Source organism: Bidens hawaiensis, unplaced genomic scaffold, assembly GCF_021521415.1.
Source record: "Bidens hawaiensis isolate Kalapana, Puna unplaced genomic scaffold, B.hawaiensis_p1.1 tig00010504_1, whole genome shotgun sequence".
In the NCBI taxonomy this organism is placed as follows: domain Eukaryota; kingdom Viridiplantae; phylum Streptophyta; class Magnoliopsida; order Asterales; family Asteraceae; genus Bidens; species Bidens hawaiensis.
In genome coordinates, this window is record NW_027491802.1 from 21,313 (window position 1) to 35,397 (window position 14,085).

At 28.8% G+C, this 14,085-nt stretch overlaps 1 protein-coding gene across 1 annotated transcript in view; it reads left to right on the top strand.

The window, feature by feature from the left end:
- Window positions 1-5,592: 5,592 nt before the first annotated feature.
- LOC143535490 (uncharacterized) overlaps window positions 5,593-14,085 on the top strand; it is a 77,803-nt gene continuing 69,310 nt past the window's right edge. The window contains exons 1-2 of the mRNA XM_077029722.1: window positions 5,593-5,733; window positions 5,785-6,294. Of these exons, the coding sequence (XP_076885837.1) occupies window positions 5,593-5,733; window positions 5,785-6,294 (651 nt within the window). The remainder of the gene's footprint in view (window positions 5,734-5,784; window positions 6,295-14,085) is intronic.

The window sequence follows — 14,085 nt, forward strand, 5'->3', positions numbered from 1 at the left end:
TGTATAAATATATGAATGGTGTTTCTTGTTTAAGCTATTACTCTTAAGCTTAACTTTGAAATAGTTTTACAACTTTTTTTGTGAATGAAAACACTTTTTATGTGACGTTTGGTATAGCATGCTTTGGCTTAATAGGTTCTAACACGTTGGTGAGTTTCTCCAGGTAAGTAAACGGGTCCCGCGGTTGATTGGGATTTGTACGAATTACTTTTCCTTAGGCAAGAAACTCACTACTAGTGATATCCCCCTTATAATTTACTACATGCCCGTCAAAATATATCTTTTGTTAAAATTACTTAGTAACGTTTATGAAAACTAGTTGAATGTTTACAAAATGCTTTCAAGGTTAAAGGTCATAGCCTCGTTCAATGTCTAAGCTATAACTGAATATCATAAACATAACTTCTACCTTAATACGAGTACTCGGAATGATAATAAGAAGAGAGTATTGACGGGTAGGATCTTGATCTAACTCGCTTAAACGATTGATAACTTGTTTAAAACTTCTAAACTTTCACGAACTTCGAGAAAACGGAACATCGGCTCGTCTCGGTAATAGGGCACGATTTTCTAGGCTTATGTGTGCGAGAATGAAGGTGTTTTGGGATGATTTGAGTTTAATCCCGTAACTCCCTATTTATAGGCGAATTTTGTACCCCATCGTGATACGCGATGGAGTAAACTATTGGCCATCGCGTATCGCGACGCCGCCTTGCCATGTTGTGACACGTGGCGTGTGAAATTGTGCCACGTGTTGATATGTGGTTGTACACGTGTACCGGTTACTTTACGGGGTCATAGCGATACGGGATGGTCCTATAGGTTTAGACCATCGATATAGCGAAGCCGCACAGTCTTTGAGTTTTGTGCAACTCCATAGTGCTACGTGATGATCTTGATACTTATTCAACCGCGTATCGCGATAGATGAAATTTTCAGAATTTTTATGTTTAGTCCCTAAACTTTGTGAATATGGTATATATGGCTAAATTCTAATATGGTATTCTACGCGGTGTTACATGTGTGTAGTGCCTATATAAACAATGTAATTAGGTTTATTATAGGTTAGCCGTGTGAAAGATAGACGAGAGAGATATCAGTGGTTCTCTGTAACCTTTGTGCTTAAGAACTTAACGTTTAATATACGTGTGTTTTGAAGCATATTCTTTGTGTTCTTCGTGTGTTTGTTTGCATAATACTGAATCATCTTGTGTTAGTTTCCGCATAATCACGAGATTGTGTGATATCACATTGAAAGATATGTCTAAAGTACTTACATATTTCTATAATTTTTTACAAGTTATTATGTTAAATAATGAAATTCAATTGTTTGCTTAAATAAGATTGGTGATCTGAGAATACACACTTCTGATGATCTCCAAAAAAAAGTTAAGCACAGTAATTTTAGTCATGATGAACGAATAGATGAATTACATTATTTTTGGATACTTCAATTTTGAAAAAGTAAAATCAAATAATATTATTTTGTAAAGTTTCCTTAACTAGGTTAAGTTTACTAAAATAGGCATGGTAGTGTTTTACTATTATGTCCCACAATTAATTTAAATAGAAATGAAAAGGATAAATTGTAATTGGTTGAATTTACTTATCGCATTTTTCGCGTTAAAATCATTTCTCTCTAGAATTATATATATATATATGGTTGGTATTCTTTGAGAACTTCATTTTTGTTAAGAACCAATATAAACCACTCATTTTTCTTTAATATTAAATACCCAAAAATAAATTAAAAAGGGTATAATTGTAATCTAAATAAATTCTCTCTTATGTTGTTAGTTAGTTAATTAATAAATAATTATCTCTTTGTTTTGTTTTGTTTTCAATCTTTTCAAGTGTACGTGTTTATAGACGTGCTTATGATTAAATTGATCTTTAATATGGTCGTTGGTTAAAACGATCTTGATTAAGGCCATTTATTAATGTAGTTATTTACCTACATTCAAATATGCTTGTGTAAGTGTACCATTTACATATATATATATATATATGTAAATGTTGAAAATGACAATTGATTTCCTAAAAATGAATGTAATATATGTAATATTTATACCAATTATCCATTTTTTAAATTCATCATCCATTACATATACATAAATCTACAAACTAATTGTTTATTTACATATATGTTAATGTTATGTATACGTCTGTTTGCATATATGTAAATAGTTAAAAAACAAACTATAATTAAAGTTCTGGAGAATATTTAAGAGAGTTTTGTTAGATAAAATTAAAAACCATAAACACTAATACTTAACAAAGAAACCCTAAGCAAGACTCAGATTTAAAATGAAATATTTAAAACTGAAACATGTTCCTTTTTACTTTAAAATATGTGGGATTATGTAGTTGATCATTAACTTCATACACGGTAACTAATAAAAAAGCATTCCATCTTCTTCATGAAAAATCACCGACTAGGGTTTGATGAGAGAGAGAGGGATGAATGTGTTGTGAGAGAAATTAGAATATGTTAACTGGTAACCATATTAATAGGAATAATTAAACCGTATTAATATTTTTATTTCCTAAATTACCCTTTCTAAATAAATAATTGTCCTTAAAACTTCTAGACAATTACCAAAATGACACTTTATCTCTCGACCCTTGATCAAATATTTAATGGATGAGATGGGTTCTTTAAGTTCTCATCAAATTTGAGAGTTTTTAAATGAAACTCACCCTATATATATATATATATACACACACACCTATATATAGGTATATATAGATATATATATAACCAGTATTAAAATTTACAAAGGTTTTTGGATAATAAAGATTTTAAAAGGGTTTTGTTTATTTAAAATACATAATTAAAATATAAAAATATACTTTGTTATTATAAATAATTATTTGGCTAAGTATTTTATAAACCAATGATAATTTTATAAATATTTATATATATTATTACAACTTTAATAGTATAAGTACAAATATTTATAAACAAATATAATTTGTATACAATATTAATTTATAAGTAATCTTTATTAATAATAAAATTAAATTAAATTATTTTATACTCTCAATACACGTTCATATCTCGTTTCTCTCTTATTCCATTTACTAATTCGTATTTCCCGTTATTACACTTGTTAGGATTTGACCTTGCTACAACTCGAGCGCGACGTTTATTCTCTTAACATTCTTAGTGTAGTTATTCGTTTGTTTATTGCTAAGGTGAGTATCTCACTCCTCACTTTTTACTCATTTTTACTGTTTTGCGGACATATGCGTTGGTAGACATCTTACTGCTATAATAAAAGACTATCACTAGGTGCCACTTGTCAAACTCTCATCAATTCTAAGACTTTTTAACCCATTTTTCAAATATGAATCCTATGGGTCATTACCCACCCTGTTTAATGTAATTCGGATCTGTATCTTTTATTCCTTCCTAAACCCTAAATCACAAAACTCTCTCAACTCCATCATCCATCACCCTCTCCATGGTCGCTGAATACTATTATTGCCCCTCCATGGTCGCTGAGTCGCTGAATACTGTTATTGCCCTCCACGGTCGCCACTACCACCACTGCCCGCACTGCCACTCCACGACCTCTTTTCGATTTCCACACATCCATCCATCCATCGATCGAAAACTCTCCTTCAACGCCAAATATGAATTCCGGACCCGGACTCTTCTCCGATATCGGCAAGAAAGCCAAAGGTTATTTCAATTCGATTCACTGTTATATGCATATTCAATTCAATTCGCCCTGATTAATATGTTTGTTTGACCTAATTAATTAATTTTTGCATCTGTTATGTTTTGTGTTAGATCTGTTAACGAGGGATTACATAACGAGTCAAAAGTTTTGGTCTCCACCGTCAGTGCCACCGGCGTTGTATGTATCTCTGTCTCTTTTTCTAACCCTATATTTTATCTCTGTCTCTTTTTTCCAATTGCTTAATGTAAATTATCCAACTAGATGAGTAACATATGATTGTGCAATATTCAATTAACAAAAATTAAGGAAATATTTTAACAAAAATTATGAGTGGTCATCAAGAAAAAAAATTATGAATTGGAATAACAAATTTTTGTTTTAAACCTAATTCACAGTAAATTGGTCATGGAGTGTATTTTCTTTTAGGCATAAGTATTATTTCAGTATCGATGGAGAAATAGCCCATCATAATTGGTCGTGAAGTCCTAATTCACTGATGTAGTTCACATTAAATTCTTTTATGCATAAGTATTAATATTTTAACATATATTTTCTTTTAAAATTATGAATTGAAAAAAAAGATATTGAAACACCACGGGCCTCAAACTCATTTTAACAAAAATTATGAAGGGTCAAACTCATAGGACTTTAGCAAATAAAATCAAATTAGAAACTCATTTTAACCAAAAATAAATATATTTTTAGGAAATATTTCGTTTTTTTTATAAAACTTAATATCTCTAATTTGGTTTTCAATATCTCTAAATTTCAATATAAATCGTTATATTATGTGTTATATAGACATTATAGTCTCAAACAAATACAACAGATTATTAGGTTACATTTAAATTTTGTTTTTATTATAATTTTTCTTAATTTTAGTCAAACAAATTAGAAACTCATTTTAGGTAGGTATATGAGTGGTCAAACTCATATGACTTTAGGAAATAAATTCAAATTTGAAACTTATTTTAACCAAAAATAAACATATTTTTAGGAAATAATTTCGTTTTTAAATTACAAACTCATTTTTAACTAAAAATGAAGATTTTTAGGAAACAGTTTCAAATTACTTTTAAAAGGTATATCACATAATGTCAAATTTAACAAATCACACTATTTCCGGTTTCAATATCTTTAATTTTAATAAATTCGTTATATTTGAAACTGTTTCACACTGTTAAGATATATGACTGGTCAAACTCATAGGACTTTAGGAAATAAAGTCAAATTAGAAACTCATTTTTAACCAAAAAATAAAGATATTTTTAGAAAATATTTCGTTTTTTTAAATAGTATAACCAATTTACAGTTTAAACAGAATTAAATAAAATCCTATAATTGAATATTGCCAAATATAAAACTTAACAACTCCCACTAATTTGGGTTTCAATATCTCTAAATTTCAATATAATTCGTTTATTATGTGTTATATAGACATTATGTAGGATCAAACAAATACAACAGATTATATTTTGTTAAATTATTAGGTTACGTTATTTCTATTATAATTTTTCTTAATTTTACTCAAACAAATTAGAAACTCATTTTAGGTAGGTATATGAGTGGTCAAACTCATATGACTTTAGGAAATAAATTAAAATTAGAAACTCATTTAAACCAAAGATTAACATATTTTTAGGAAATAATTTCGTTTTTTAAATTACAAAATCATTTTTAACCAAAAATGAAGATTTTTAGTAAGCAGTTTCAAATTACTTTAAAAAGGTATATCACATAATTCCAAATTTAACAAATCACACTATTTCCGGTTTCAATATCTTTAATTTTAATAAATTATAGACATAATGACATTATGTATATCCGTTTTTTTATATGTTATGTTTTTTAGAAATTGATGTAGTCTAAAAGAAATACAACATCAAAAAAACTAAGGTTAACTATGGGTACGCCTTCATCTGATGTTGAGGAAACCAGATTATTTGCTAAATGGATTTTAGATATAGGTGAAGGTAATATCGGAGGTCCTAATGATGGCATTGCAACGATAGATATACCTGACGATCTACTTATAAAAGATTCAGTTGATCCTATATCAAAACTTTTTGACTTTGTTTATCCTGATATTCTATAGAATTATGAGAACCAACATTACTTTCAGGATATAGCAATACTTGCACCAACAAACGAAATTGTTGATGAGATTAATGATAGTTTGCTCAAGTTTTTTCCAGATGATGAAATCGAGTACTTAAGTTCAGATACCATATGCAGTTCAGAATATATCAATAACACTGTTGATACAGCTTTATACTCTCCTGAACTACTTAATGGTCTAAGAATATTCGGACTACCAAACCACAAACTGGTGCTAAAAGTTGGTGTTCCTGTTATGCTCCTTAGAAATCTTAACCAGAAAGAAGGCATATGTAACGATACTCGACTACAGATTATATCTTTAGGTACTCGTGTCGTTGAAGCCAAAATTATTTCTGGAACTAACATTGGTCATAGAGTTTTGATTCATAGATCGCCACTGACTTCATCAGACAACAAAATAGCCTACAAGTTTCAAAGACGGAAATTTCCCCTTGGAGTATGTTTCGAGATGACGATAAACAAAAGCCAACAATCGTTATCAAGGGTAAGTTTGTAGTTAAAAGAACCTGTGTTCTCACATGGACAACTATACGTCGCCTTGTCAAGAGTTACAAGCAGGTGTGGGCTAAAGATCCTGATTCTTGATAAACATGATAATCTGACCAATACAACAACAAATGTTGTGTACAAGGAAATTTTTTCTTATTTATAAAATACTTGTGTAATTCTTTTTTTTTTTTGTAATCCTTTTAATTTTAGTGTAATTTGTAATTGTATTAACAATATATGACAACTGTATTATTGATTGTATTTTGCTTAATGTTTAAATATTAAAATTTTTATTAATTGCCCGTGTATTACACAGGTCTCAAACTAGTTTTATTACTATATATTACTCAACTTGCAACTGTAGTCATGGGTGCTTAATAATTTATGCCTAACGTGTTATATGCTTATATGCCTTACTTGAACTCGTTTCGGAGAGGTCTAACATATTCTCATACTTGTATGATCATACGCCTGCCGTGTTAGCCATCGTCCAGTTCATCTGAAATCGAGCTTACCGACAACATATTTACTTGCTCATTTGGTTAAATTGCTTTTCTCACTTGACACAGTTTGCACTTTTATTTATTGTTATATATTCACAAAATCTGGTGTTTACTCACTCAACTTAGTGTTGACAAAACCTATTTGTATTTTTAACACATATGCAGGTCATCGTGTGATGTGATTCTCCAGCTTGTTTGAAGAAAACCTAGGATTGCATGATAGAGCGAAGAAACAAGAATTTAAATTTTTATTTTTGTCTTTATTTATCCTAATTATGGATTATGTACTTGGTATTTGACAATTGTTGGATTTATTTAATTTGAAATAATAGATATTAATATTTTAATTATTGCATGATAGTACCTTGAGAGCTGTTAGCAATCCGCCCACGCCCCGACATTTCCGCCTTAGATTGTGGTGTGACACGTTTAATACCTTGGATCATAATTCTCATTGCATAATTGGAATTAATCTTTTCAGATCGTTTACACACGTAATTTGAACTACACCGACACATCTAATATGGAAAACCAGATAAATATTATACGAATTTGATTTACTAACTAAACGTTTTATCAATTTAGGGTATAACTATTTAGAGATAACCATAATACAATTAATCATATACACATCATCCTCGTAATCCGGCGACCTTAATCACTCATTTAATTTCAATATATCGATTTAGGGGTATCGCGTTAAGAGCGCAAGCAGGCCGTCGGCCGATTTCAGCGTTCACCGTCAATACGAAAGAGAATCGGATAATTTATTTTAGTTTTTAGTTCGTCCTAACCTATATAACCATAGCCTAACTCTAATTAAACAAACACGTAGCAGATTAACGAATTGCAGATCTAGGGTTCATATTCAATTTGAGGGGAAATTGTTTTACTGTATTTAAATTTTCGTTTGTGTTTTGTTACCATCTGACACCCCCAACGCAGCTGGTGGTGTGGTGTGTGTTCGGAATCTGTGAGCCAGCCAGGGCGCATGTTCGAGCCCCGGCCAACCCTTTTTGCTTCTTTATTTTTCTTGTTTGTTGTTTTAAGCATACTAATGGTTTACAAATATTTTAATGAAGGTTAATATCAAATAAATATCATGTTATCATTCCGACACCTTTAAGTTTTACGTTTCTTGACAAATAATCTCGTTATAGATTATATATATATATATATATATATATATATATATATATAATATGAGATAGGCGCAAATTAAGACAATTGATTTTAACTAATTTACAACCAAATGAAAAAGGTACATATATATAAAAAAAGGACAAACTTTTCTTATAAACACATAATTCATACGGTTTATTTTAACTCTTTAAAATATTTATATTTTTGAACCTCCAACTTTAGTTAACTTTTGTTAAATGAAATAATAATTACATGTTTACCCATCATCTTTAATCAAATATTAACTTATATTTCAACATTAAACCAATTTTCTCCCACAACTTTTAAACAACCATAACATTTTCGTACATTAATATTTTTCTAAAAAAGTTACACCATAAAAACGAGCATTTTATTCACTTTAATTTAAGTATGATATTGCTATAGTTTTATAAATTAAATAAACTACTACGTTGGGTGTTCACAGTTGGTTTTGACGGTCCTATGTTAACCCGTGAGTCCAACCGTTAGTAACATCTTTTTGACGTTGAAAATCACACTGAAACCACACCAATGACCGGTTTTAAGGGTTTAGACCGAACCATGTATACCAAATACATGCCGCATCGCGCGGGCACCCGTCTAGTACTATATATAATACACCACTTAAGGGTAAATTAACACGCTTGGATTAAGTGACTTACAACATTAATGCAATATGTACAACATTCAATAGGGGCAAAAATGTCAATATATCATTAATCTAACGTGAATTTGAAATCTATTGAAAATATTTACAATTTTCATCCTTGAAGTTACAACATTGGTCCTTAATCTTTAACCTATATATTATTTTATTTTCACTTTTAACCTAACTTCCCCACGATTTTTAAATGGTCATAACTCTTTCCTAAGTTAATATTTTTTTAAATAAATGACTTCGTAAAAAAAGCATTTTATAATCTTTAATTTGAATATGATATTGACATAGTTTTTGAAGTAAAAGAAAAAACATTTAACGCATCATTGTCCACGGTTCAGTTTTGATGGTTTTAAATTAAACCATGAGTCAACATTACACGTTTTTTTGCCATCGAAATCCGAAACTGAACTGTTTGAAATTAATACTCAACTAAGATGAACCATTACCAACGATAAGTTTCCTAGATAGTTTGTACTTCGATAATAAACTGAGTTTAAAATAAGAATTATGAATCTGCCTATACTTTCACGTCAAATTATACACCAACTAATACGTTACTTAAGAGAATCGTAATATGAACAAAGACAACTTTGGTCACATAACTGATAAACTTTATCAAAATAAATAGAAGGCGAAATCATAACAAGAGCAAATATTACAAAAAATCATACTGTAAATTTGGCTAAATTAATGTTGTAAAGACGAGTTTACTCGTATTAAATAAAACTTTCTTTAACTATATCTAATAAATATTATAAAACATATCTAATACTAGATGCGAAAATAATTAACATTTTAATATGTACGATCAGCTCCGGTTACAATCGTGAAACCAAACTAATGAACGGTCTCACACTTTCAAACAAAATAATGAACACCCATAAATTTGTTACATGATTACTAAAGTATGTGTTTCCTGCTGCATCGCGCGGGCACTCTTCTAGTATATATATATATATATATATATATATATATATATATATATATATATATATATAACTCCTCCTTAGAGAGAACTAGAGAACTAATAAAAAATATTTTTTAATTTAATTTTATAAAAAATTTAAATTTTTTTCTTTCATCCTTCTTATATGTAGTTATTCATAACCACAAAAAAATATAAAAATAAAAAAAAACTCGTTGTAATGCTTATATACAATACATTGACTTTTTTATAATGCATATGTGCAATAGTGTGTATTTTGATATGTGAGATAGCGTTGAATAACATATATGCAGTTGTTTGTATTGTATATTTGCAATAGTGTTATACAATATACAAAAATAAAAAAATTCGATACAATGCATATGTGCATTGTGTGTATTACATACAATTATTAGTGTAGTATCTGTATTATTTCAATAGTGTGTATTGTATAATGCAATTTTGTTGTATTATATGCAATAAAACACTATTGTGTATATGCAATACGCATTAGTGCACATATACACTACAACGGTAAGTTTTTTTTTTATTAACAATATCATCTTATTATCTTATTAGAAGGAGGAAAGAAAAAAATCACAAAATATTTTATTTAAACATATTTAAAAATAATTCTTTACTAGTTTTGTAATAACCGAAAAAAAAGAATAACAATAATAATAATAATAATAATAATAATGATGTTGATGATGATAAAATACTTTTATAATTGACATGAAAGCAATATTTATGCATTCAAAACAAAATAAAATGACGTTAAAACTAAATAGATTTAACAATATAATGTTATAACAATATAGTAATATATGATAAATGTTCTGTGAAGCAATATTCACAACAACAGCAACCACAAGCCATGCACATATTGAGATGTGAAGAAATATTTGCCAACCTCCATCCACACGTTGCACACGCCTCTCACATACTCTTGACGAACATAACTTACCCCGGTAATCCGCAACCCACATGCCATATGAGAAAAACCACAAGTCACCTACAACTGATACAAACCCCGAACTCCTCCGAACACACGAAGTACGTACATCACATACGCCAAACTTCAGGCATGTTCTTTACCATATGTTTCAAACCGTTCTATAAATTGATAAAAGACTTATTATAACTCTAATCTAAATCCGCCTCTCTTACTACTTTGTTCCAAAAATCCGGCAACGACTCGATTATGTGGGAAACTGACACAAACCCAAACACCAAAAACAATACTCTTATTCACTCTCTCCAATATATGTCCACCCCATAACCACCTCTGAAACCCCGCAACCCAACCGACGTCATGACGCAACCGAACTTCATCGACAACCCGTTATTCGTCTATAAAATAAGGTAACAACGAGTATATCTACGTTTACCTATCGGTGTGTGTGTATACCTAAACATATAGACACACTTAAAATATAACCCCGTTAAAGTTTTCCGACGATATTTCGCGATTATCGGCAAACCAAAAACAAACTAAAACATCAATAAGATAATCAAGCTACCTATTTTTACCATGTTAATAACTTTCGTTCACTTCACCACCTCTCAAAATAAATTTCGCCACCTCTCAAAATAAATTTCCGATTAAACCGTGCTTTATCCGGCGAAGTCTTGAAGACGACGAAGTACCAGCAAGGTTTTTGTTACTATTTTAATACTTTGAACAAATAAATGAGTGGTTAAAATAAGTAGCAAGAAAATACATTGCATGCAATGATTGTTTGCATACAATAATTGTGGTTTGCATTAAGTCTACACTATCTATTTATTTCTTTAAAATATTTTTAAAAGTCCATGAGTTTTAGCCAAGAACATCACTATGACTCCAGCATTAAATAAAAGGAAATTAATATAAATACCTATAGTACATATTATGTAAACTTTATATTTTGTTTAATAATAAATAATAAACAAATTTTTTTATATGAATTCTAAACTTTTATGTTCATCTTTATTATCCATATTTTATTTGTCCCCTATATGATAACGAAAAATTATTTTTATTTTTAAAGTTTAGACATCAATTATATATATACACACGGGCATGTAGAAATATTGTAAATTGATAAATGATCGTATAAACTAATAAATTTAATAGATATAAATTGTGATTCATAAACAACTAAAATATTTTTGTAGCAATTAAACACATCATACAAAACACTATATAAAGGTAATACTTTATATAAGTTAAATCACAACATACCATATGTAATCCTTGATGATATATTGATTCAAAACTATATAACTGATATGAAAGTTATAATGTATTAATAATTCTAACTGGGACATACGTCATATGTAGATAATTAAAACGCTCGTGAACCGGTAAACATCACTTTGAAACATTAAAGGTACGGATCTTTATCCCTACTCTTTATTGTTGTCATATTCAATTCATATAAACCCATTGAGTTAATATATATTTTATAATTCCTCACGTCTTTGAATTATCAATTCATTTGGATATCCGATGGATTCCAATTCTGATTAAACATTGGATTTAGCTTTCATGTCATGCGATATTATTATATTTGATTATACTCATTATCGCATGTTCCGATATATGTTACGAAAATATGTTTGCTATGAGTTATATGAATAAGTTCATTTATATTCCGATACCTTGAGTGTCGCTTCTCGTGGAGTGTCCCACGAGCATGTTGTTGCGGCACCGACAACATGTGCACCACCCGTGACGGTGAGATCAGTTCACGGCGTCTCTTAAGTACAAGTGGTACATATGACTATTAGGAGGCGTATGGATCGGTCCTAGGATTAATATTAAGGAGATGCATAGCGGGTATGCCAACTCGCCATCTCATGTGATAAATATGCAGGAGTAACTACCTGTATGTTGTCACGTTTTATGTTCGCTCATGGGTACATCCGTATGATACGATTTATTTGAGTTAAGTTACTTTGTATCGTATCATTATCATAAGTTAAATCTAAATTACGTTTCATTAAATCATTTTGAGCCTATTATTCCGTACTGAGCATTCGGCTTATTCCGTCGTTATTTTTATTTTTTTACAGGTACACAGGTTACTATGGGTGGGGTTAAGAGAGAGGAATAAAGCATCAGGATCATAATAAAATATCTTTTAACCGTACTAGTTTGTAAAATAGCCTTAAGTTTACCTTATCTAATGTATTATAAGTTTGACAAGTAAATAAATAAAATCATGTCTTTTATTCAGAAACCATGTTTATTGTGACACGTCAGCCCAATCCGAGCCGGGGTGTTACAAGTTCTCTACTTAAGCGATATATATATATATATATATATATATATATATATACATACATACATATATATATACATACATACATACATACATACATACATACATACATACATACATACATAGGGAGAGGATCATGAGAGAACTCCATTTTATGGAGAGAACTAGAGAACTAATAATGAAGTATTTTTAATTTAATTAAAAAAAATATTTTTATAATTTTTTTTTCTTTCATCCTTCTTATATGTTGTTATTATTCACCACAAAAAAATAAAAATAAAAAAAATAAAAATAAATAACGAATAATGCATATATGCAATACACCAACTTTTTATATAATGCATATGTGCAATAGTGTGCATTTTGATATTTGAAATAGTGTTGAATAGCATATATATATAGTTGTTTGTATTGTTTATTTTCAATAGTGTTATATTATATACAAAAATTAAAAAAAAATCGATATAGCGCATATGTGCATTAGTGTTGTATTACATATATGCGATAATTTGTTTTGCATACAATTATTAGTGTCGTATTTGCATATATTCAATAGTGTGTATTGGATAATGCAATTGTGTTATATTATATGCAATAAAACACTATTGTATATATGCAATAGGCATTAGTGCACATATGCACAACAGTACTATACCGACAAGGTTTTTTTTTAGTATCAATATCATCTTATTAGAATGAGGAAAGAAAAAAAAATCACAAAATAAATTTTTTTAAAATAGTTAAAAATAATTATTTACTAGTTCTCTAGTTCTCTCTTTAAGAGGAGTTCTCTTTAGATCTCAACCCTACATACATACATACATACATATATATATATATATATATATATATATATATATATATATATAATTCATAAGTATTATAAGTATTTATTACTAATAAGTAAACATTATCTTATCAAAACCAGAAACCATTATTTATGTTTCATCGTCGTTGAACATCTTTATAAACTTGCTTATACTTATTTTATATATATATATATATATATATATATATATATATATATATATATTTATATATATATATAATAAACGTATTCAATAGGTTTTCCTTGAAATATGCAAACAAAAATATTTATTTATACCTTATTACATACCATATTATCTACATATTATTATAACTATTTATTTATTTATGTATTTGTATTCTATTTACTCGAATAATTATAAGTATATTTTATATTAAAATTAGTTATTTAATTTATTAAATTATAAATTTGATTATATATTTATCATAACAAATA